At 43.5% G+C, this 22,069-nt stretch overlaps 2 protein-coding genes across 5 annotated transcripts; both read left to right on the top strand.

Moving 5' to 3' along the window:
• The first annotated feature begins 349 nt into the window (after positions 1–349).
• On the top strand, positions 350–2,819 carry endouc (endonuclease, polyU-specific C). 4 transcript variants are annotated; one of them, XM_037450509.2, is made up of 8 exons: positions 350–496; positions 624–707; positions 802–901; positions 980–1,091; positions 1,212–1,333; positions 1,593–1,705; positions 1,863–2,013; positions 2,133–2,819. In XM_037450509.2, exons 1-8 carry the CDS (start codon positions 408–410, stop codon positions 2,409–2,411), a joined length of 1,050 nt encoding a protein of 349 aa, XP_037306406.2. In that variant the 5' UTR covers positions 350–407; the 3' UTR covers positions 2,412–2,819. The 4 variants fall into 4 exon arrangements, with proteins under 4 accessions (XP_037306406.2, XP_037306405.2, XP_037306408.1 ...); XM_037450508.2 differs by having other exon boundaries at positions 799–901; XM_037450511.2 differs by having other exon boundaries at positions 357–496; positions 651–707.
• A 247-nt stretch (positions 2,820–3,066) lies between these two features.
• Positions 3,067–20,966, top strand: polr3b (polymerase (RNA) III (DNA directed) polypeptide B). Its single transcript, XM_037450502.2, has 28 exons — positions 3,067–3,331; positions 3,650–3,682; positions 4,099–4,155; positions 4,240–4,304; positions 4,421–4,496; positions 4,635–4,735; positions 5,226–5,317; positions 5,421–5,538; positions 5,983–6,091; positions 6,823–6,945; positions 9,672–9,788; positions 9,867–10,001; positions 11,096–11,257; positions 11,461–11,661; positions 12,075–12,237; positions 13,045–13,198; positions 13,294–13,368; positions 13,455–13,553; positions 13,650–13,777; positions 15,124–15,333; positions 15,435–15,593; positions 15,954–16,071; positions 16,173–16,315; positions 18,312–18,415; positions 19,368–19,534; positions 20,102–20,215; positions 20,302–20,475; positions 20,579–20,966. Exons 1-28 carry the CDS (start codon positions 3,260–3,262, stop codon positions 20,706–20,708), a joined length of 3,399 nt encoding a protein of 1,132 aa, XP_037306399.1. The 5' UTR covers positions 3,067–3,259; the 3' UTR covers positions 20,709–20,966.
• The last annotated feature ends 1,103 nt before the right edge of the window (positions 20,967–22,069 follow it).

The raw sequence follows: 22,069 nt of genomic DNA, 5'->3' as shown, positions 1-22,069 counted from the left end.
CCAAAGTACATGCATTCTTAAGAGCTTTGGGCTCCAACCAGATGTTACTCTTGTCACCAGGGGGACAACCTGCCGGTTTAGTGTTTTGTTGCATTTAACGACAGCCCGGATTTAGGTGGTAAATGTCGTGTCCCTTCATTTAAAGAAAAGAAGCAGATGCATTGACCAAAGGAAGCGACGGAGGAGACGTGGTTTCTATGTGACACCTCCACGAGAAAGCTGTGAACTGCAGAACATCCTTGGCATTTCCTCTTTTTGCAGATCACTGCGCAGACATCAGTCGGCTGCATTTGAGGTTCATGAACACGTTTTTGGAGAACTGCGTTCAGTCCGAGAGCTGCAGCGCCCCCTGCTGGCTGTACAAAGACTGCACATCAGAGCGAGTTGGTTCAGGTTTGCGCAATAAAATGTTATTTAAACCAGGTTTGGACTTTGCTGTCAGTGAAGGATTCTGCAGTCTGAGCTGTACTTGTGGACGAGGCATCATGGCTGCAAGGTCTGTATATTTTTGACCAATTACTAATAAAAATAATTTCCTTATCTAGACAGGTTAAGTTTCTGAAGTTATTTGATGTCAGTACTAGACAATAGACCAAAACAAACTCTACTCTTTGTATTTATAGACAATGTGTCAAACCTGTGATGTACAGGTTCTGTGGGCTCCTGGTGCTCCTCACTCTGTGTCTCAGTGGACTCGATGCACAGAGGTACAGCAGCCAATCACACATTTCTCATGGGTTTATTGAGTTTGCCAGTATTTGTCTATATTTTATTTGTCTGTATTCTGACTTTGTGTAGCAGACCAGCTGTTAACCAGGAACTGTCCGATATTTTCAACGAGCTGTGGAGGTTGGATGAGAACCGCCTGACTCCTGTGACCGACTACAACATCTCTGTTCAGGTACGGAGCATATTCTTCTGCTGACTACTCTCGTGCTATTTCCTGCTTCCACAAACATGTGTTGTGTGTTCTGTCCAGGGTAGAGCCAGCTTTGTAAACCAAGGCAGCCACGTTGTGCGGGATTATGCTTTACAGCCTCTGTTCTCCAATGTCAATGAGAACAAACTGGCCAACACAACCACGTACTCCCGTAAGTGTCTCTACCAGACAGCAACATATGTCAATATATTTCATCTTTCTAGAAATAAAAATGCCAGCTCATTTGCCGACTTCACTGGAATCAATGGGGACATTTTATTTTGCGCTGCAGGCTTCATGAAACTCCTGAACAACTATGAGCGGTCCACTGGGGTGGCTGAGCAAGTCACAGCAGAAGAAGAGACTGAGATTGATCTCTTCCTGACTGCGGTCCTAGAGACAAAGGTCATGAAGGTAACGTGTTTCAACTACTCGTTTCTGATACTGTTGGTTCTATTGCACAACACCTCAACCCTTGCTTGTTTGCCTGGTTCTTCCCAGAGTAGGAACACGATGTACCGTGTGCAATACATGCTGAGTATTTTAGTTTCTTCTTTCTAGTTTGTTTCACAGCATTTTGTGGTTTTGAGACTGCAGAATGACCTCTGGTAAGAGTTTTGTCTTACCAGCCCCAGTTCAATGCATTCTAAAATAACGTGTGATTTGTCAACAGCGGGCTCATCAGTACCTGGTGAGCAAAGCAAAGTCCAACTCTGACCTGAGGCGCTTTAAGAGTCAGCTGAATTTGATCTGGTTCAACCTGTACCGCCGGCAGAGAAACTCGGGGTGAGAGAGCCAGGCAGCAGGCGATGGCTGTGTGCGTCTGTTCATGTGCGAGTACAGGAAGCCATCGAGGGGTTGATCTCTGATTGTGTAAAATGTTGTGATTTGTGTTTCGGTCGTATTTCATTTTTTGCTATCCCTAAACCTAAACATTCTGCAGTGTGGACTCCTGTGGATTCGAGCATGTGTTTGTTGGAGAGACAAAATCTGGAACAGACATCATCGGTTTTCACAACTGGATCCAGTTCTACCTGCAAGAAAAAAGCATGCACTTGGACTACAAAGGATACAAGGCCAGGAGCCTTGACTTAGTGAGTGAACCAGTTCATCAGACCAAGAGAAGCCTTTATTTCTGTAGCAACATAACAGTCTGCCTCCGTCTGCCTCCTTTTCTCCACTAAATGCACGTTTAATGCGTTTCTGCCCTCAGCCCGATCAAGACGACCACGTTCTGAACCTCCAGTTCAGCTGGCATGGTTTGGTTAAGCCCGTTGGCAGTGCCTTCATCGGGACAAGCCCAGAGTTTGAGATGGCGATCTTCACCATCGTCTTTCTCATGAACACAGAACGGAGCACCACGGTGCTGGTCAACATTGACCAGTGTCGGATGGAGCTGGTGGTCATCAGACATGGACGCTCCCTCGGGACGGCGTACCCCAAACTGCTGAGCAGCAACAGCAGACATGTTACGCCACAGCACTCGGGCTGATGTGTAATCGTTGTTCACGCTCGACAAGCTCAGGTACAAACTGGGGTTTAGAGAGACCACAGACCTTCTTAGTATAGGAAATAGATGTATAAACATCTCATTTCTTTGAAGACCTCTGTAAACATGATTTATTTGTGATGAAAATGCTATTTCAATAAAAGTGAACAATTTGGTCATTTATTAACTGTCCTTTAAATCAACCTTTGTAATGCATTAAAATTACTTTCATTGTAAGATGGACATTGTATGTGGAAGAACTACTTAAATCATTCCTAATGTTCTCAAGTATCAACAAATTGCTAATTTTGAAGAATGACTAAGTCCCTTAATGCTGACTGTAATTGGACATTTTAGTTTGAATGGAGACTGCAGTACATTCAGTGCAATAAAGACAAATATTGGACGTGAGGCCATGCATGGTTTGCTTGTTCCCATCCTGTTGACTATAAAGTAAATCAAGTCAAAATCCGAGTATTTTCCAATTAAAGCACTTTGAATCCACAATACCTAAATGTGCCTAAAGCTTTAAAAAAAACAGTTTGAGTGATGAGTTTGTTCAGACACTTCATAAGATAATCACACCTACAATAATGCACATGTGGATCTCCATAACTTTATTGCAGAAGATTGTCCTGTTTCTTTTTTCAGCAACGGAAAATGACAACATGCGGAACACTTAACTTTGTTCCTTCCGCCCGGACCCATTACAGCGTAACACCAGAGAGGGGCGCACGCCGCGGCCACTTCCGGCGACACGATCACACACACACACACACACACACACACCATCACTCCCCCCGTGTGAGCCGAGTCTTTGGTTGTTCGCCTCGGGACGCCGGAGACGAACCATGGAGGTGCTCGGAGCGGAGTTTAACGACTTGACTCCTCAGGAGCTCGCGGCTCCTGTCAACACTGTGGCGGTGAGTCGCGTGCAGATGACGACTCGAGAGTTTCCCTCCACGAGCGCAGGAGCTCACGTTAGCGCGGTGGCTATCGCTACAAACCAGACACACCGAGTCATAATAATAAACCGCTTCTGGAAGGCCGCGTGAACCTAACTCACGTGCACGGTTTCAGTCGCTTTTTGAAATGTCAGTTGGCGAGTTAAAAATATTATGTCAAGTTTAACTTGCAGTTAATTTCATAAAGTGTGTAAACCGTTTAGCGTCTTTGCTGGTTAATAAAGTATCCAGTAAAACCTGATGTATTTATTTATGTATTTTCTTTTCACTTTACAGGAAAAATGGAAACTGTTACCAGCTTTTCTAAAGGTAACCGGTCAACAAAAGTCCCCTAAATATCCAAAACTGAATTAAATCTTTCATGTTTCCTATAAATCTTCTTTCATGAAATAGCCTTATTCTATATTGCGATACCAACCAGTATACTATTCATGGATAAACTAATCAGAGGGCAGAGTCTGTCTGCCTTAAAGCTAAAGATTAAAATGCTTCACTTTAATGCAGAAATTAGACTAATATTATCTGTAACCTTTGCCTATAACATATTGATACCTTAAAGCAATAGATGTTATTTATTTGCAATGAAAGGGTTCTATTTCGATTTTCTCTGTTGATCAAGTAATCAGTCTAATTGTATCAGTGCCACATAAACCACAATCTGTATTTACTCCCCCATGGACATTTTTTATTTCAATTTTTGACCTGTTGCTCAATCCGTTCTGCAGGTGAAAGGACTGGTGAAACAGCACATCGACTCGTTTAACTATTTCATCAATGTTGAGGTGAAACACAACTCTTAACTCCAGTTTGTGGACAGCTGTATCGTTATGTCCATATGTTCATGTTGTTTATGTCCGTTTTTCTAGATAAAGAAAATAATGAAAGCAAACGAGAAGATCACAAGTGATGCTGATCCAATGTGGTACCTCAAGTACGTAGTTTGAACATCATTTCGTTTTACCGACAATAATCCAACGCGTTACACAGCGCTTTGTGTTGAGAATATTGATCTATGTTAAAAATATTTTTAAATGATTTCCTTGCAAGATACCTCAATATCTACGTTGGCATGCCTGATGTGGAAGAAAGCTTCAACGTAACCAGACCAGTATCTCCTCATGAGGTAAGTTTGTTGTGTAATATCAACACCCTATTTATTGTTTTGGCTAATTAGAATGCTATGGATGTTTTTGTTATAATGCGACATATGGCGCCCTAAGATGTCCAGACATTTCATTCGTTGTTCCTGTTGTCTTTACAGTGCCGTCTGAGAGACATGACCTATTCAGCGCCCATCACAGTGGACATAGAGTACACTCGTGGCAGTCAGAGAATCATCCGCAATGCACTGCCCATCGGAAGGTATCGTCGTCTCTTCCTGCCCAGATTAAGTTTATGATGACATTTCATCTGTCTGGATAAAACATCCTTCACTCACTGTTAATTCCAGGCTCCTTTTTAATTTATCTGAAATGTACACTTCCACTCCTTAAATTACCAACTTTATATCAATAACTTAACTTGTGTTGTCTTCTCTTAAAATCCCTTTTCAGTAAACAAAATATAAAAAGATGAGCAGATTCTTGCTGAATTAGGTGTGATGAGAGCAACTGCACGAGCCTGATCAGTTGTCGTTAAACAAAGCCACAAAGCCACCATATATTTCAATTGATCAAGAGTTTGTAAACGCATGAGATGAAGTAGATTATGTTGAACTGTAATTTTTCAGTTCTAGTTTTTCTCCATAATGAATTCAAAATAATACACAGTCGAATATGACGGTAATCAAGTACTAGTATAAAGTAATTTATAAGTTATTTTTACACTTTTTAACTTACTTTGTTTTTCTCAGGATGCCGATTATGCTGCGGAGCTCAAACTGTGTTCTAACGGGAAAGACGCCCATGGAGGTTTCTAAACTCAATGAATGTCCTCTGGATCCAGGTGCACAAAGGATGACTCACAATCAGAGCAATAACACACAATTACCAATAGTTTTATTTCTGCTGTTAGTGATTTATACTCCCCATGTGGTATTTCTTCACAGGGGGGTATTTTATTGTAAAGGGTCAGGAGAAAGTGATTCTGATCCAGGAACAGCTGTCCAAGAATCGGATCATTGTGGAGCAGGACAGGAAGGGAGCCGTGGGAGCCTCAGTGACCAGGTACAGTCACAGCTTCTCCACTCATCATCCCTTCAAGGGACTGTCTGTTTTTAAAACTGCTTGTGAAGCACACAAAACGTCAAAAAGACGTCAAAAAAGTATCTGTTGTATGTTTACAGAACTTTCTTTACAGTCCATCAGGTAGGGAGTGGGATTTGGGTACAGATTTACCATCAGAAAATAAACCGTTAATGCTTAAAGTTGACATTGTATGATATCAAGATCAGTTAGAACTAATAGGAATGCTTTGGTAGGAGTTTGTATCAGACATCCAATCACGTGAAAAATGAACAAAGCATGAATCCACTGTGATTGATTTACATAGAATGTTACTTTTTTAACTTTCCACATTGTATGTTATTTGGAAACATTTAGCTTTCTTTGTCAAACCTTCTGGATTTTTGCCTGCTTTGATTTTTTTTAAAAACTTGTCTTCAATTTCAGCTCCACTCATGAGAAGAAAAGCAGAACAAATATGATTGTCAAACAAGGGAGGTTCTACCTGAAGCACAACACGCTGTCAGAAGACGCCCCCATCGCCATCATTTTCAAGGTGCAAGAGTTGTTGATGATCGCAGTGATACTGAACCTCCTGTAGGGGGTGCTACAGGTCAGCTAGAGCAGTTTTCCTCTAGCGATGATGTCGCTTGAGGAAAAAAAAAACTTTATAAGATGAAATTATTTTGAATGATTCAATCCTGTTTAGTATCTGCAATAGATGATTTTTGCACTACTTGGACAATGCATACTGCATTTTTTCTAGGTTGTGTTTGCAGGTTAGTGTGCGGTTAGAAGTCAGTTTCAGCGATTCATCATCACATTCATGGCGAATGACACATTTTCATGTGTCGCTCTTTGCGCTCGATGAAAATGTCAGTCGACCGGCTGGCTTCATTAACTTCTTCCCTCTAATAAGGACAAATCCCTCCCAACACGTCAACCTGTGGGTCTCCAGTGTTTGGAGCTGAAGTCATTATCCACAGGGCACTGGTGGATATGCTTTCTCTCTGTTTATATATCCTGGATGACTCCCCCCCCCCCCCCCCCCCCCCCCCCAACAACCTTACTGACGGATCTGTTCCCACCGCTTCACATTTCCATAAACAAATGTCACACCTTACGACTCCCAGTTGCTCCTCCTCATGCCCCCTGGTTCACCTCTAGTTACTAGTGGCAGAGGGTCTACTTTGTGTACATTTCACCTACTTTCAAAGCTCTTCGTGTAGCTACATGAATGTAATATTTATCACTCCACACTGGTTCCTCTAAATGTGCCTGGCGCAGGGTATGGGCGTAGAGAGCGACCAGGAGATCGTGCAGATGATCGGTACAGAGGAGCACGTCATGGCCAGCTTCGCCCCCAGCCTGGAGGAGTGCCAGAAGGCTCAGATCTTCACTCAGACTCAGGTACCTCAAGTGGTTCATGTGTGGTTGAAAAGAATGATCAAATCATAGGAATAATCCCCTCATTTTACACATAATAGTTAGTGTAGCTAAAGGAAGGAATATCTTTTTTTATCAAAACCCACAAAGCCAACAAACATAAGTCTTTATTGAGCATCGTTTAAAAAACAAACATGAGAAAATAATTAAATGAAAACTGCAAAAATCAGGAGACAAATGAAGAGGCCTGTAAAGCACATACAAAAATAAATGTGAACCAGAAGAAACAATCTTAAACAAATGAAGTGGGATCTTTAAAAGTCTTATAGAAATAACCATGACATCATCATGAACTTAGAGTTAACAAATCCGCTGTGCGACAGTCTATTTACCATCTATTTACAACACATTCATTGGACTTATGTGGAAATGTAAGATCCACTATTTGAATTGACCTCGGCCCCATATTAAACCTGTTGAGCAATATTTGGAGATGGGAGATGGACACCGTTGGTGTCTGTGCAGCAGATATAAACTTGAAGCTGATGAACTTGGTGGCTTTTTCAACAATTAGAAAATCAGCAACTTGAATGCAGCGTTCACACTAAAGCAACAAAGGCCACCAAGTTTGCCCGTGACTCGTTGAGAAAACGTTCCCAAGTGGTCTTAGTTAAATAAATGGCACGTTTCTTTGATGGAACCGAGCAAGTTTAAACAAAAACATGCGACGGGTTCACCCTTCACGTCAATGAGGGCGTCAGAGCTCGACTTTGATTGGTGGCCTCTCACACCGACAAGTGCCGGGCGTCACTCAATGGCTTCCATTTAACCCGACTTGTAGTCTGTTGTTTTGTGTGAACGTGGCACAAAGCTCGCTAATTGCAGTCTCCGTCGGTCGCCTGGCAACCACGCAGCGACGACGGAGACTCAAAGTCACCTTCCTCCCGCTAAATCCACCACCGCTGCTGTCATTTTCAATTCTGGTTTTAAAGTAATTTTATAGCACCGATATGTGGTTTGTTAATTAGTGATCTTTTTGGAAAGCGCGAGAGCCGCCGCTCTGCTGCTTCCCTCCAGTGTTTGTGCCAAGCAAAGCACCTTCATGGTCAGAGGTCATCTAATCCGCCTCTCAGCGAGGGAGGGAACAAGCATACTTCTGAAAGTGTAACAATATTGAGGAGGATTTCTATTGAAGTATACGTCATGACTTCATGGATTAAAAAGATGTTGAAAGCTGTTCCTCTATTATGCATTATATGAAGAACTAAATAACTCCAGTGTTTTTTTTTGTGTAACTAAGCTTTCACGATACAGTGCTTAGTATGATAATCTTATTAGTATATCATTGAATCATCATCAGCCAGCAATGATATTCCCATGAACTGCAGAGACGTTGTTTTGACACTGAAACAATCAGCTCCTGTTGACTGAGGTTTTGTTCCAGCCAGTCATGTTTCTTTTGGTCCATTCTTGTTTACTTTGACATCTACAGATGAATGCAGTCCCACAATTTGGTTTTTCTTAAAGATTATGTTGTTAGAGGAACCGCTGATGCATTGATGAGGCCATATTTGCTTCCTAGCAACCAGTGTGCGCAGCTCTCGTGTTCCTCTGGCTGCCAGCCTCCATCATGTCTTTTCATGGTATTCATTGGGTCATTGTAATGTGCACAATGAGGCCTAAATCTATATAATTAAAGGCAGATAAGGCTTAAGAAACATTGTTATCAGATTATGATAAGTAATGTGCTTAAACTATATTTGCCTGTCATCTTTTTATTCTTGTGATATATATACTTAGAAATCTGATTTGAAAATATAATCAATACATTCACGATATTATAATGTTTATGTATTTTAAAAGCAGTAATTTTAATTGTATAAATATATACAAAATTACTCCTTTTTAAAATGTATTTCTCATATATATATTTGATGATTTCTCTGAATTAGATAATCACATTTGTCTACACAAAATTACCTTCTTTATGTGTACATAATATAAAAGGGAAATGCATGAATGTAATGCATTGCGATGCCAGGGTGGGTGGTCTTGAAAAACATCTTCTGTCTCATTATCCTCTGACCTTCTCTATAGTTCAGGAGCGGCCTCCAGAGAAACACAGATGTGTGTGTGTGTGTGTGTGTGTGTGTGTGTGTGTGTCCATGTGTTTTCTGCACTGCACACAGAAAGTTCCCCAAATATTAAGAACCATTGATCAGTTTGGGGTAGTGGACCTCAATACATTTTATATACCAAATAAATTCATCTCAAACTGTCAGACTTCAAGGGGAGACATTAGGAGATAAACTCCCAAAAATACCTTCTTAAAAGTACAGAAAGTTTGCATTAAATGCCTTATTGGGATAATACAAGTAGTTAATAATTTGGTCTCCTGATCCAATATTTCTTAAAATATATTTGCAGAATGTTCAATAACCACAAAGCCTTTTTTTGTGTCACAATGATGCATTTGCTGATCAATCCACAAACTTATTTTTTTTTTCTAAATATTTGAATTTGATATACTTAGATCTTTTTAATGACTTTTTGTCACGTTCTTATACCCAAGTAGTTGTGTTGATTGGGAGGGCAGGTCTGTGCGTAGTTGAGGTTTTTTGTACATTTTTCTGCAAATGATTTAGATCAAATCTGATAAAAAAAAGAACCCCCTTTATTTTTGTGTCTCACATCTGCATCAGCAGTCCGCTCTCCCTGAAATGGCTTGTAAATGCTGCTCTGTGTTTCAGGCCCTGCGCTACCTCGGGAATAAAGTGCGCCGACAGCGCATGTGGGGAGGCCCCAAGAAGACCAAGATGGAGGAGGCCAGAGAGCTTTTAGCATCTCTTATCCTCACACATGTGCCTGTACGTTAGTGACCGGACAGACAAGAATCCCACGATGCGCTCGGTATATTTCATGAAATCTAATCATTGTGTCTGCAGGTCAAAGAGTTTAACTTTCGAGCAAAGTGCATTTACCTGGCTGTTATGGTTCGGAGGGTGATCCTGGCTCAAGGGGGCAACAAGGTGGACGACAGAGATTACTATGGCAACAAACGTCTTGAGTTGGCTGGGCAGGTAAGCCTTCATTTAGTCCATTTCATTAGTGAAATAGTCAAGGGATCAAACGGAAATCAGTTGTTGTGCCATTAAAAGGCACCCTGTTGACTCGGGTCTTTGTAAGTGAAAAGGCGCTTTCTACCTTTTCTTACTTGCTGGAAAAGAAAACAGGCAAGATGCTGAACAACAAAACACATGTGGAAAAGAACAAATACCCCTCGCCTGCTTTAGTGCGAATGGGTCACAGCACCAGAGGACAGCGGCTGCAGCCCTGATCTCTCACCTGCATCTTTGTTCCTGCCTCCTTCTTTTAATAAGACTCTCATTATTTCCATTCAGCTTGGTTTTTCCCTGTTTTGTTTTCAACCCCCCCCCCCCCCCTCCCTCCCCCCCCCCACACCCTGTATGTGTGCCCGGCTTTGTTAGGAGAGAGATATGCAGTGGCACCAAAATCCAGAGGCTGAGGAAAGCATGGGGATTTTTCAGCACCGTGACAATAGAATTGCTGCCTTGACTGGAGCGATTGAGCTAATCCGCAGGCCCGGCTCTGATAATGTAATTACTGCTGTCTTAAGGCCTTTAATTTCCCCCCCAACCTGCTCTGTATAAGGAGCAGGAGTGGAGGGGGGGGGGGGGTACAGACCCCTCTTTCAATAGGGGGCTTACACACTAACCACGCCAGCAATCTCTCCTCACTCTCCAATTATGGTTCCCTGACATTCAACTAATTGGCCTGGCTGCGCAACGGAAGCTTAATTTCTTTATTAATTTTGCGCAGCGCTGCTTGTTTGTTTTTGATGTATGCTAATGCGCAGGGTGGGAGGGGGCTGTGAGAGAGGTTGCCTCCTCCAGGAGCCAGGAGGAGGAGGAGGAGGACGGGGACCTCGGCCGTAGGCCAGGTCAGGCTTATCAGTGAGCTGGCATACCTGGTTATTAAATCTGACTGGAAGCCCGCCTCGTCACTGATTAAAGGCAGCAGCATATGTGAGCCGCCAGTGGGTCCGATCATGAAGAATAACGTCTCTCTGAAATGAGTCGTGTTCTTGCTGGCTGGAGATGGGACTGTGTCGATTAGAAACGTGGTTCCTGATGATCGTTGCTCTCTGTCTCAGCTCCTGTCTCTGCTGTTTGAAGACCTGTTTAAGAAGTTCAACTCTGAGCTGAAGAAAATTGCCGACCAGATCATCCCCAAGCAGAGAGCCGCTCAGTTTGATGTGGTGAAGCACATGCGGCAGGATCAGATCACCAACGGCATGGTCAATGCCATCTCCACTGTGAGTGCGTTCGAGTCGCAGACCATAAACGGCTTACTTGCATCAAATATTAAAACTGTTTTCCACCATTTAAGCAATGATTTATTTGAAATGACCCTACTTCAGTCGCTAAAACTGTTTTTGTAATCGTTTTTCAGTTTAGTTTTTATTAAGAATATGGCATTGGGCAGGTTGATTAATGGTAGTGAATTGTCTTACCACAGGGCAACTGGTCTCTGAAGAGATTCAAGATGGACCGTCAGGGTGTCACCCAGGTCTTGTCTCGTCTCTCTTTTATTTCGGCTCTCGGCATGATGACGAGAATCTCCTCGCAGTTTGAGAAGACCAGGAAGGTCAGCGGGCCGCGCTCCCTGCAGCCGTCCCAGTGGGGCATGCTGTGCCCGTCCGACACACCTGAGGGAGAGGTGAGTGACCTGCAGCAGCTACATCTCACCTTCTGCTAAAGCATGCATTGAACATGCACGTCTGAAATGAGATAAAACCAGAGATTTGGTGGTGTTGTTTTCAGCAATGATGTTTTGTGCAGAACGTGTAACCTGGAGGTGGTTAATCATTCATTGTGTAAATTAATGATGAAAATTGTAACACAATTATATAATGGGAGGCACAATTCAATACTTTTTTTGAAAAGGAAATTACTCTGCACCTTTCATTTGTCAATTATGAGTAGACAACATGTTATTTTATAGAATTGTATTTATTATATTACCTGAGAAATACCTATATCATGTTTTTGAATTTCCCCAGTGACAAAGTAATGTAACTTTATCATTTGGCATCAGTTCATGGTTGGTACCGTTGTTTTTTTTCCTCGTAGGCTTGTGGTCTAGTGAAGAACTTGGCGCTGATGACCCACATCACCACCGACATGGAGGATGGTCCCATCATCAAACTGGCCTTCAACCTGGGAGTAGAAGACGTCAACCTGCTGTGTGGAGAGGAGCTCTCCTATCCAAGCGTCTTCCTCGTCTTCCTCAACGGTAAAACTCCACGAACACAGAAATAACTAACCGTGGAGGCTGTTGCTTCAGAACAAAGAAAGTTGAATCCCTTTTGTTTTTTAATGCCTGGCTTCTGAACATAAAGGGAAAATATTCTGTTTAGTTTACAAGAAGCAATTGTGTGTTTTGCAGGGAGGCTGATAATCATTAATTTAATGGCAGCAGTAGGTAATATTCTTGAGTCAGAACTTGGCCCCTTAATTACTGTATTTGTTTGTCTCGCCACTGATAACTGTCAAATTATATTAGCTGCCACAGCATTTAATTAGTTGGTAGCAGCAGGTGTCAAAGCCCTTCAGAGTGTGTTCAGTGGCTCACACGGAGGCAGAGCACAGTGTCTCCTCTGTTCTCTGCTCACTCGTCTGTCAGACTCGATACGAGCTGCAGGCGGCTTGAGCTTCGCTTCCGCCGGTCGCCAAGTTCAGAGTAAATTACTGTACACACATACTGTTTTTTGTTGGGGTTTTTTTTCCATTTAAAGTTTGCGAATGGGAGTTTGTAACTCAGAATTTAGCCCATATTTGCAGTGCAGAGCGTTTCATGGACAAAATGTAATTTGAAGACGTCACATCGGATTTAGAGAATTTTTGATCCGTTACAACCTTAGTGTACGGTCACTTGCATGCGTTCGAGGTTCACAGCCCTTCCTTCCTTTTAGACTGGTGTCCTCTCATACTGGCCAACACTTGCAGAATGTTTAATTAAATTAAATTATTAACTTTGGGTTCACTTGATTAAATTGAAAGTGTGCGTTTTCTATATCCGTCTGTCTCTGTCATCCAACAGGTAACATTCTCGGTGTGATTCGGGACCATCGCAAGCTCATCAGCACCTTCAGACTGATGCGCAGGGCAGGTTTTATCACAGAGTTTGTGTCAATCTCCACCAACTTGACCGACCGCTGCGTCTACATCTCTTCTGATGGGGGACGTCTGTGCAGGTGGGGGAAGTTCAAACCTACAAGGCATTCAGAAACCATCATTGTAAATGCTTGAGCGTTCACATCTTTCTGCTCCAATGTGTGTTCTCCATCAGGCCGTACATCATAGTGAAGAGGGGACAACCCATGGTGAAAAACAAACACATTGAAGACCTGTCACAGGGCTACAGGTGATATTGTGATTCATGATGAGCTATTTGTTTGTAGTTTTTTCTTTATAAAACTTGTCTTGAAATGAGACTTTTTGTGCCCCCAGAACCTTTGAAGACTTTCTGCACGAGGGCCTGGTGGAGTATCTGGACGTCAACGAGGAGAATGACTGTCACATTGCCCTCTATGAACACATGATTAGCAAGTGAGCGGCACCTCATTCCCCTGAAACGCAAGAAACTTCCAAAACCTTCTCCAGATTTGTCTTGTTTCACAATCCTATTTGTTTTCTTTTCTGCAGAGACACAACACATTTGGAGATTGAGCCCTTCACGTTGCTCGGGGTGTGCGCCGGCCTCATTCCTTACCCTCACCACAACCAGTCACCCAGGAACACTTACCAGTGTGCTATGGGCAAGCAGGCCATGGGTAAGACTCGGCTGCACAGGAAGCTGTAGACAGCAGGAAGGTCTCTTCTCATGCATCCTCCACAAAGCAACAGTGTTTACTTCTGCACATGCATACAAAAAAAGCAAAGAATGTTATATCAAGACTATTCTTCAGCCTCCTAAATCTGCTGGTTCAGAGTTTGGTTTTATTTGCACGAGATAAAATCATTCAAAAGAACATTAGAATAACAAACGGTACAGATAGAAGCAGCCTGCTGGCTCGTCTGCCCCAAAACTCCTGCTCCTGCTCTACTTCTTGTCAGAATGCATTTGTGTGTGTGATTGAGTGTTTGTCTCGTGTGTGTGTGTGTGTGTGTGTGTGTGTATGCACATGGACATCAAACATGGGGCGCTTGCGTAGGTCCTCTTTTGTACCGTGTGTGTGCGGAGGCCCTTTCCCTGCCAGTCACCCAGAGTGTCATTAGCAATTCATTGTGTCTGCTCTGGCTGTGCTTAGGGGGTCAGTGTGCTCAGCTGCGAAAGACCACAGAGTGCGCACTCGCAGCTCCTTGGTAACCAAAACTTCCCCAAACGGCCCTGCTAACATTCGTAAGAGCTGCGGTCACCCGCACACAGCTTTACCTCCGTCCGTCACCTCCGCCCTTCCCCCCCCCCCTCCCCCCGCTGCCCCGTTATTACAAAAACACAGACTGGAATTATATTCGGGCCAATATCCTCTGCCTTGTCTGGTTTGTGTGGACAGCCCCATACATGTGCAAATCCGGCTGTGTGGCTTGGGCCTATTATCACAGACTGTGCTTGTAGCCTGATTGTGAAGTAATAGCATCTGACAAATGTCAAGGCTTCCATGGAGGCTTTACACCACGACACAGCCACTGAGATGGTGCTAAACAGGCTCAGCCACGACCCACCCAACGGGAGGATTTACCTCCCATAATTGATTTATAGACTGTTACAAATTGTGTGCATTGACATATCCTAGAACACAGGTCATATCATATCTAGATAATGTGTATTAGCACAGCACATGGAGGATGTTCCATTAATAGTCTCAGCGAACCTCAGGATTTGTGTGAGTTAAATAATGAGAAGTGAGTGTTTATTATTTAACTTGCAAACAAAAATCTGTTTTTGCTTGCTTATCGTTGTCAATTTAGACAGCGTAATTGTAGTGTATGTCCAGTTTAAAGACCACAATTTATTGTATTATATTATTCCCTTGCATAATGTTGACACGAGAACTTTGAGATGAATAAAGATATGCAGCAAACTCAGGATCCATAAATACATCAACGTATCCGTCCAGTGGCTCACAGAAGCATGCAAACATTAGCAGTGGTTCACCTCTACGTCCCCTCTCTTCAGGTACTATTGGCTACAACCAGAGGAACCGCATCGACACTCTGATGTACCTGCTGGCGTACCCTCAGAGGCCCATGGTCACAACCAAAACCATCGAGCTGATCGACTTTGAGAAGCTGCCTGCTGGTCAGAACGCCACTGTGGCCGTGATGAGCTACAGCGGCTACGACATTGAGGACGCTCTAATCCTCAACAAAGCCTCGCTGGACAGAGGTGACGTTGCATGTCGTCGGTTTCACAGGGTTCTAGTGTTTATGCATCAAATGTCTTTTTTTTTAGGTCAGACATTTATTGATCCTTATGTTTCCCTCCAGGATTTGGCCGGTGCCTCGTCTATAAAAACGCTAAGTGCACCCTGCGGCGTTACACCAACCAGACCTTTGACAAGGTGATGGGGCCCATGCTGGATGCTGCAACGCGGAAGCCAATCTGGAGGCACAACATCCTGGACGCTGATGGCATCTGTTCCCCCGGTGAGACCCAGCAGAACTTGCTGCTATGTACTAGGCCTCACCGCTCTAATGATGTAATGGGCTAGTATACATTATAATACAACAGGATGCATCAGTTACTTTTAAAATTTAAAAAAGGAATGTTTTCATGGTGTTCAGAGTTATAAATAAATAGGTTCTGCACATCCTGGTGCATGTCTGCTATTATCGGATTATTCAGAACTTGATTTTAGACTGAGATTATTTTGTATCTCAGAGAGAAAAGGAGTGTTTGGTAAAAGTCCTGTCATATTAGCGACTGTAATGAACTGTGCAGGCCACCATAACCCCGTGATGAGCTGTGTGATGTATCGTGTGTGTGTGTGTGTGTGTGGGGCACAGGTGAGAAAGTGGAGAACAAGCAGGTGTTGGTGAACAAGTCCATGCCAACTGTCACCCAGACACCACTGGAGGGCAGTACCCAGCCAGGCCAGCCCCAGTACAGAGATGTGCCCATCAGGTGAGTGCACTTCTGCTCCCAGCATCACACCCACCTCTTTACCTCAAGAAACCGCTCAACTTTTGACTCACTTTGGCCATTCTGCCTTTTCGCCTCTGCAGCTACAAGGGCTCGACAGACTCGTACATCGAGAAGGTTATGATTTCATCCAACGCTGAAGATGCTTTCCTCATCAAGATCCTCCTCAGGCAGACCAGGAGGCCAGAGATTGGAGACAAATTCAGCAGTCGCCACGGACAGAAAGGTTCCATCCCGCTTGGACAGTATTGTCTCGCTGAATAAGGCCAGCACGTTAAGCTCAAACCTAAATCCTTCGGCTGAAGACCAGGGCGCTGATGTCCACCACTTAGAGCCCCAAATCCCAAAAACTGTCATGAGAGATTGCAAATGACTGGGGGGGGGGGGGGAGAAAAAAAAAAAAAAAACGTGGTCGTCTCTGTACCGCAGCATTTGTTGAGTCAAGTCCCAGTAGCTGTTGCTCTGTCACTGCCCCCCTGTCCTCATCTTTCAAGAGCCCTTTTCAATTAATTGGCTCTTTGTCCTGTGCCAGACTATGCAAATTTATTACACCCCAGCAGTATTCTGCTGCTGCTGGAGGAAAAGTGTTTACAACCTCCATTGTTTTGCAGCACCTCCCCTATTGGGGGCTTGTATGATGTTTTAATCAAAAAGCTAACTGGCGCCATGCATAATTTACTCTCCTCATTAACGCAATGGCCAGTGGGCGGTCAGCTCGGGGTGGGACAGTGTCTTCTGTCTCGGATAGTGACGAAGAGAGAGGGGTCGCCGGGGGGTTAGCGGCAGAGCTGGATGGAAACTCCCAGATGTGCAACTGATGTTCGGCTGGTCAGGTTAATCGTGGCCCTGTGCAGTCACTGTTTACGGACACTTTAGAATTGCAAAATGTTCAGGAAACTGGTTTCTCCTGCTCCAGTGAAATGGTATTTAAATGTAGAATTACCCACATAAATGTTTCAAACGGAATCATAAATCTGGGATTTATTATTTTATTAGGATTTGGCCGCAGCAGTAGATCTCACAGCTACTCATGACAAGTCTCATAAGTCCTGGTCACCAGAGCAGAATAAGTTAATTATTTACACACACACACACACACAGCTGTGGAGGTGGGGGAGGGGGCGGCGGGGTTGTCAGTAGTAGGGGCCCATTGTGCGAGCCGCCAGCGTGGGGCTGTATGAGCTGTGATGGAGGGCTCTGGACCCTTGCTGTTGTCTTGCCTTTCTCTCCTGATTTCATGCCTCTTTTATCATTCACTTTCACACAAAACAAACAACACCGAGGATGTCTGCTATGGGAACTAGGCTCCCTCTCTCTGCACCTTTCTAATCGCCGTCTCCGTTTTCTACTGATGCTCTTTTTCCTCTTCGATCCTGCTTTTTACCCTGATATTCAAACTTTTCTTTTTGACTTTTTTACCTTTTTTCCTTGGCTCAGCCGTACTCGCCTTTTTCTAGTTTCCTTTTCACTCCCTTCCTGCTCTTAGATGACTTTCCAACAAATTGCTCTACTTGTTCCCAGTCAACATCCTGCTACTACATCCTGCACGGCATCGACAATCCACTGTGTTGCTGACTGGTCGGCTAATAGTGCATTTTTCCCACGTGCACAGATTGAATTTCTCCTCTCCAGTTGATCCCCTCCACTTCCTCACAGTTAAACCAAAAAGTCATGGAGGTGTAATCCCCGGCCCCCTGTCAAGCCAAGCACCTTTCTGCACTTCCTGCTCTCCTTCTCTTGCCTTCTTTTTCTCTTTTTTTTTTTACATTTGCAAATGGGCCTGCGATCTGTTGACCGTGGCCTGGGAAGAGTGCCTCGGCCCCCTCGGCAAACATTTGCACTCGCACTTAAACTCCTGGCTACCACAGCGCTCGTCCCCCACATCATGTGAATCAAAAGAAGACCCTGTCCGGCCACATGAGTGTGGAAATGTCCTTCTGTCGGAGGGCCACGCCTCGGTGGGGCTAAAGGGTTACCCAGAAGTTGGTACTGTTTGGTCGGTTAGGAAAAGGCTGCTTTGACTTTTAGGGTTTATTACTTTTCAGTTTTAATGATCAATGTTCATCGGGAGTTCTAAGAGGTCAAAGGGGCATCTTTTAGATGACTTGTTTTGTTCAACTAATCGACCCACAGTTATTTACAGTGTTATTAAATGCAGAATAGAGTCTGATCATCAGCAACTTGTGGGGAATAACTTCAACATATTGTTTTGTGTGTAACAGGTGTTTGTGGCCTCATAGTGCCGCAGGAGGACATGCCGTTCTGTGACACGGGCATCTGTCCCGACATCATCATGAACCCTCATGGATATCCCTCCAGAATGACGGTACACACTGGAACATTTCTTTCATAACAATCATTTTAACTTGTTTTTTTCTCAATCATATTAGGGCTGCTACTGATGATTTCTTCTCTTGATTAATCAGATGATTGATTTTTTTATGGTTTATATATGTCAGAAAATAGAAGAAGAAAAAACATGCCTGTTGTATTTAACCAGAGTCCGAGGTGACGTCTTAAGTATTTTTTTGTCTGACATTTAACCAAAATTAAAAGACCCTAAACCTTCACTTCCATGACAAGAAAAGCAGCATTTGAGCTGCTGGAACCCGTTAATGTTCTGCATGACGGTTTTAAGAAGATTAATTCGCTCGTAGATTTGTTTTCTATCGTTTGACCGTCACTCTTCATAACTTCCCGCTCCGCTCCTCTCGGGGTTATCATCGGCTTCCAGAGCACAAGTCCATTCACGGCGCTACGCGGCAATCTCACTGTTCACAGATACCCGTCGCCGTGGAGACGGCTGCCGGTGAAGAAGCCGCCGCCTGTCGCAGTGTGTGGAAGTTTTATCAAACACGCACGGCGTATTTCAACTGCAGGATGGCGCTGAATGTGAACGACATGGAACTTGGCGCCGTTTCCACCAGCTTTTTGTCCCTTGCACTGTAAAAACTTGAATGATCTTTACTGCTCCAGTTGTCAGTGGCCGTGTGTGTTTGCGCGCTGTGGTCGTCATGGAGAAGACTCAGAAATGTTGGCTGGGGAAGATGTTTCTGTGGCCTCAGAGTGAAATGAGAGTAGGTGTTTCCTTTTATGTGACGGGGTCAGGGGTCCTCTGGGTGGGACCGCCGAGGAATTGTTGAAATCAGTCATCCTTAGAACCCATGGGGTACATGTGTAATCTCTTCTTACCCACGGTATCAACATCTGGTGCCAGGAGAATGTGAAACACAGAAGATGTATGTTATGAACAAAGCCATCGGTTCTGATCCTGCCAGGTGGGGAAGTTGATTGAGCTGCTGGCCGGGAAGGCCGGAGTCCTGGACGGCCGGTTTCACTACGGCACGGCGTTCGGAGGCAGCAAGGTGAAGGATGTGTGCGAGGATCTCATCCGCTATGGATACAACTACCAGGGCAAAGACTACGTCACCTCAGGAATCACTGGGTAATGGAGCACTCGCCTGTCATCTCAGACACGCTTCACCATCTCCGCTGCTTTCCAAATGCTGCTTTTTTTCATTCTTTTTAGTTTTGCGAAAGAAAAATGGTCCTATCTGACATATATTTGAACCCTTTTCTCAGAGATTTACGGTTTTAATTTAGTTTACATCAACATTTTCATGAAGGAGTTCTTTTGTACACATACTATCCAAGTTTTAAACAAGATAAATGTAAGCATATACAACCATGAACCATCAAAAATGACAATGCAAAAAAGAGTCTTAAGGGATTGCATGGTGGGTAGAAGTCCTGTGTGATGTGTATCCAGTGTTGCAGTGGAAAAGGGACTGAAGGGCTGAGGTAACAATCCAGTATGAATGAAGCCATGATGGGGCTCCTTCACTTTGTGTGTTTCTACCAGGTCGGCCTCAGTGTCTCCTCAGGTGTCCTGTGACCGATGTTTTCACCCTCAAGTGCTGATTTCTCAAGACATCCTTCAATTATAGACAAAAGCAAAAGTTGTGACAAACTCCAATCCAAACAAACCGACCAATGATCTCTCTTTCCTCAGGGAACCTCTGGAGGCTTACATCTACTTCGGACCCGTCTATTATCAGAAGTTGAAGCACATGGTGCTTGACAAAATGCACGCCAGAGCCCGAGGCCCCAGAGCCGTTCTCACCAGGTAAAACCATGGCCCCGTTGGGATTATGTGGATGAAACAATAATTACTCTATTTACTCTGATTACTTTGCATCTGACCCTCTTCAGGCAGCCCACGGAGGGCCGCTCCAGAGACGGAGGCCTGCGTCTGGGTGAGATGGAGCGCGACTGTCTGATCGGCTACGGAGCGAGCATGTTGCTTCTGGAGCGCCTCATGATCTCCAGCGACGCCTTCGAGGTGGACGTGTGCGGACAATGCGGCCTTCTGGGATACTCCGGCTGGTAAGTTGAACACTAACCATTGGAGGTCAGCTGAGGCATTGCAACCCTGAGGTCAGAGGTCAGTGGTTTGTCCACAGTCTGATTCTCCGTTTCAATCTCCCAGGTGTCACTACTGTAAGTCCTCGTGCCACGTTTCCTCTCTGCGAATCCCGTACGCCTGCAAGCTGCTGTTCCAGGAGCTGCAGTCCATGAACATCATCCCCCGACTCAAACTGTCGCGCTACAACGACTGAGTGACAGGTTCAGAGTTAGAGCTTTGATTTACGCAGTCTGAATCTGATTGAACTGTGAAAGCTGTTGGAGGGAAAAGGTAAAACCTTGCGTTTAGTTTGACGTTTTTGTTTACAATGTGAAGGTTCTCATTTGTGTTCATACTTTCTCACATTGTTTTTCTATGTGTACATAATAAACTAAAGTATTATTTCAGCTGCTGTGTGTGCTGCTATTTGGTTACTTATATGGTTACAAATATTAAAATAGTTGCAGATCTTCGTTATTTCCCGCCTGCTTCTCTTTATCTAATTCAAAAAGTAATGTGTTGTTTAAAACATGTTACCATGTAATTTAGCTGAAGGAATATAAGCTCATGAGTTCTTTTCTCAGTTAAGGTGTAACTTATGTGCTGATAAAACATTTCAAGAAAATATCCATTTTCCTCTGATTATTTAAAAGTCTGATAATTGCGAGAAAACACCCACATTTTCTGAAATGTTCAAAAATATTTTTTATGTATTTATTAAAATAATTTAAAAAAAAATATTAATCAAATGGAATCGATGTGTTCCACTAATTCACTACATAAATTAACAAACAACAAATACTTGAGTTATAATTTGTTGCCTAATACTAACATTTCATTGGTATTTACTATTTTGAGTATCTTCTTGATTAATTCATTAATAATTAGTTCTAATTTAGAAAGAAGGCCATCTGAACGAACACAAGAAAAATAGCTTAAGAAGCTAAAACAAAACTCAGTGTTTTTAATATTCTCTAATAGCCAAACATTGCACTTTGTCTATTTTACAGCTGGAAATACCATTAAATACAACATGATGACTCTCCTGAATATTAATGCGCAGTAACACTGAATTATCTGCCAGCTCATATTAAACTAATTGGGTGAAATGTTTCCACATCTTTGCTTCCTGATGAACTTGTTAGAAACTAATTGGAGGCTCATTAAACCAATAGTATAAATGTTTATTTACATAGTTTCATGAAACACTATTTTATGCGACGAGCAGACAGCAGGATGCGGAGTTAGATGCAGTGACACACTTGTTCATGTCATACAGTTTCCTCTTTTAAACTGAAGCCTCGCTACCACCAACATGCAGTATGTAGCGTAAGCATACCCCCCCCCACACACCCCCCACACACACACACAAACACACACAACTCAATTGGGGCCTTTTCATTGAACAAAAGCAGTACACATCCGTTTGTGCAGACAGATTCTGTGAGAATAGGAAGGGTGGAAGAGACTCTTTTGGTGGCTGCACCTGTCCTATTTTATGAGGCTCTAATAAGCCGATAACGGGGTGAAAAAAAGGATGTCATCCACTGAGGGAGATACAGACTCCTTCTCTGA

The sequence above is a fragment of the Pungitius pungitius genome, chromosome 6, assembly GCF_949316345.1.
Source record: "Pungitius pungitius chromosome 6, fPunPun2.1, whole genome shotgun sequence".
NCBI lineage: Eukaryota > Metazoa > Chordata > Actinopteri > Perciformes > Gasterosteidae > Pungitius > Pungitius pungitius.
This window is presented reverse-complemented; position numbering and strand designations above follow the sequence as displayed.

What these genes read in the sequence shown, in the direction of transcription:
- endouc (XM_037450508.2), top strand. Translation starts at nt 408, where the DNA reads ATGTTATTTAAACCAGGTTTGGACTTTGCTGTCAGTGAAGGATTCTGC. An exon ending in CAACACAACCACGTACTCCC is followed by an intron (nt 1,092 to 1,211) that starts GTAAGTGTCTCT and finishes TTTGCGCTGCAG; the next exon opens with GCTTCATGAAACTCCTGAAC. An exon ending in CGCCGGCAGAGAAACTCGGG is followed by an intron (nt 1,706 to 1,862) that starts GTGAGAGAGCCA and finishes AACATTCTGCAG; the next exon opens with TGTGGACTCCTGTGGATTCG.
- polr3b (XM_037450502.2), top strand. Translation starts at nt 3,260, where the DNA reads ATGGAGGTGCTCGGAGCGGAGTTTAACGACTTGACTCCTCAGGAGCTC. An exon ending in CCATCGCCATCATTTTCAAG is followed by an intron (nt 6,092 to 6,822) that starts GTGCAAGAGTTG and finishes TGCCTGGCGCAG; the next exon opens with GGTATGGGCGTAGAGAGCGA. An exon ending in GTCACCTCAGGAATCACTGG is followed by an intron (nt 19,535 to 20,101) that starts GTAATGGAGCAC and finishes CTCTTTCCTCAG; the next exon opens with GGAACCTCTGGAGGCTTACA.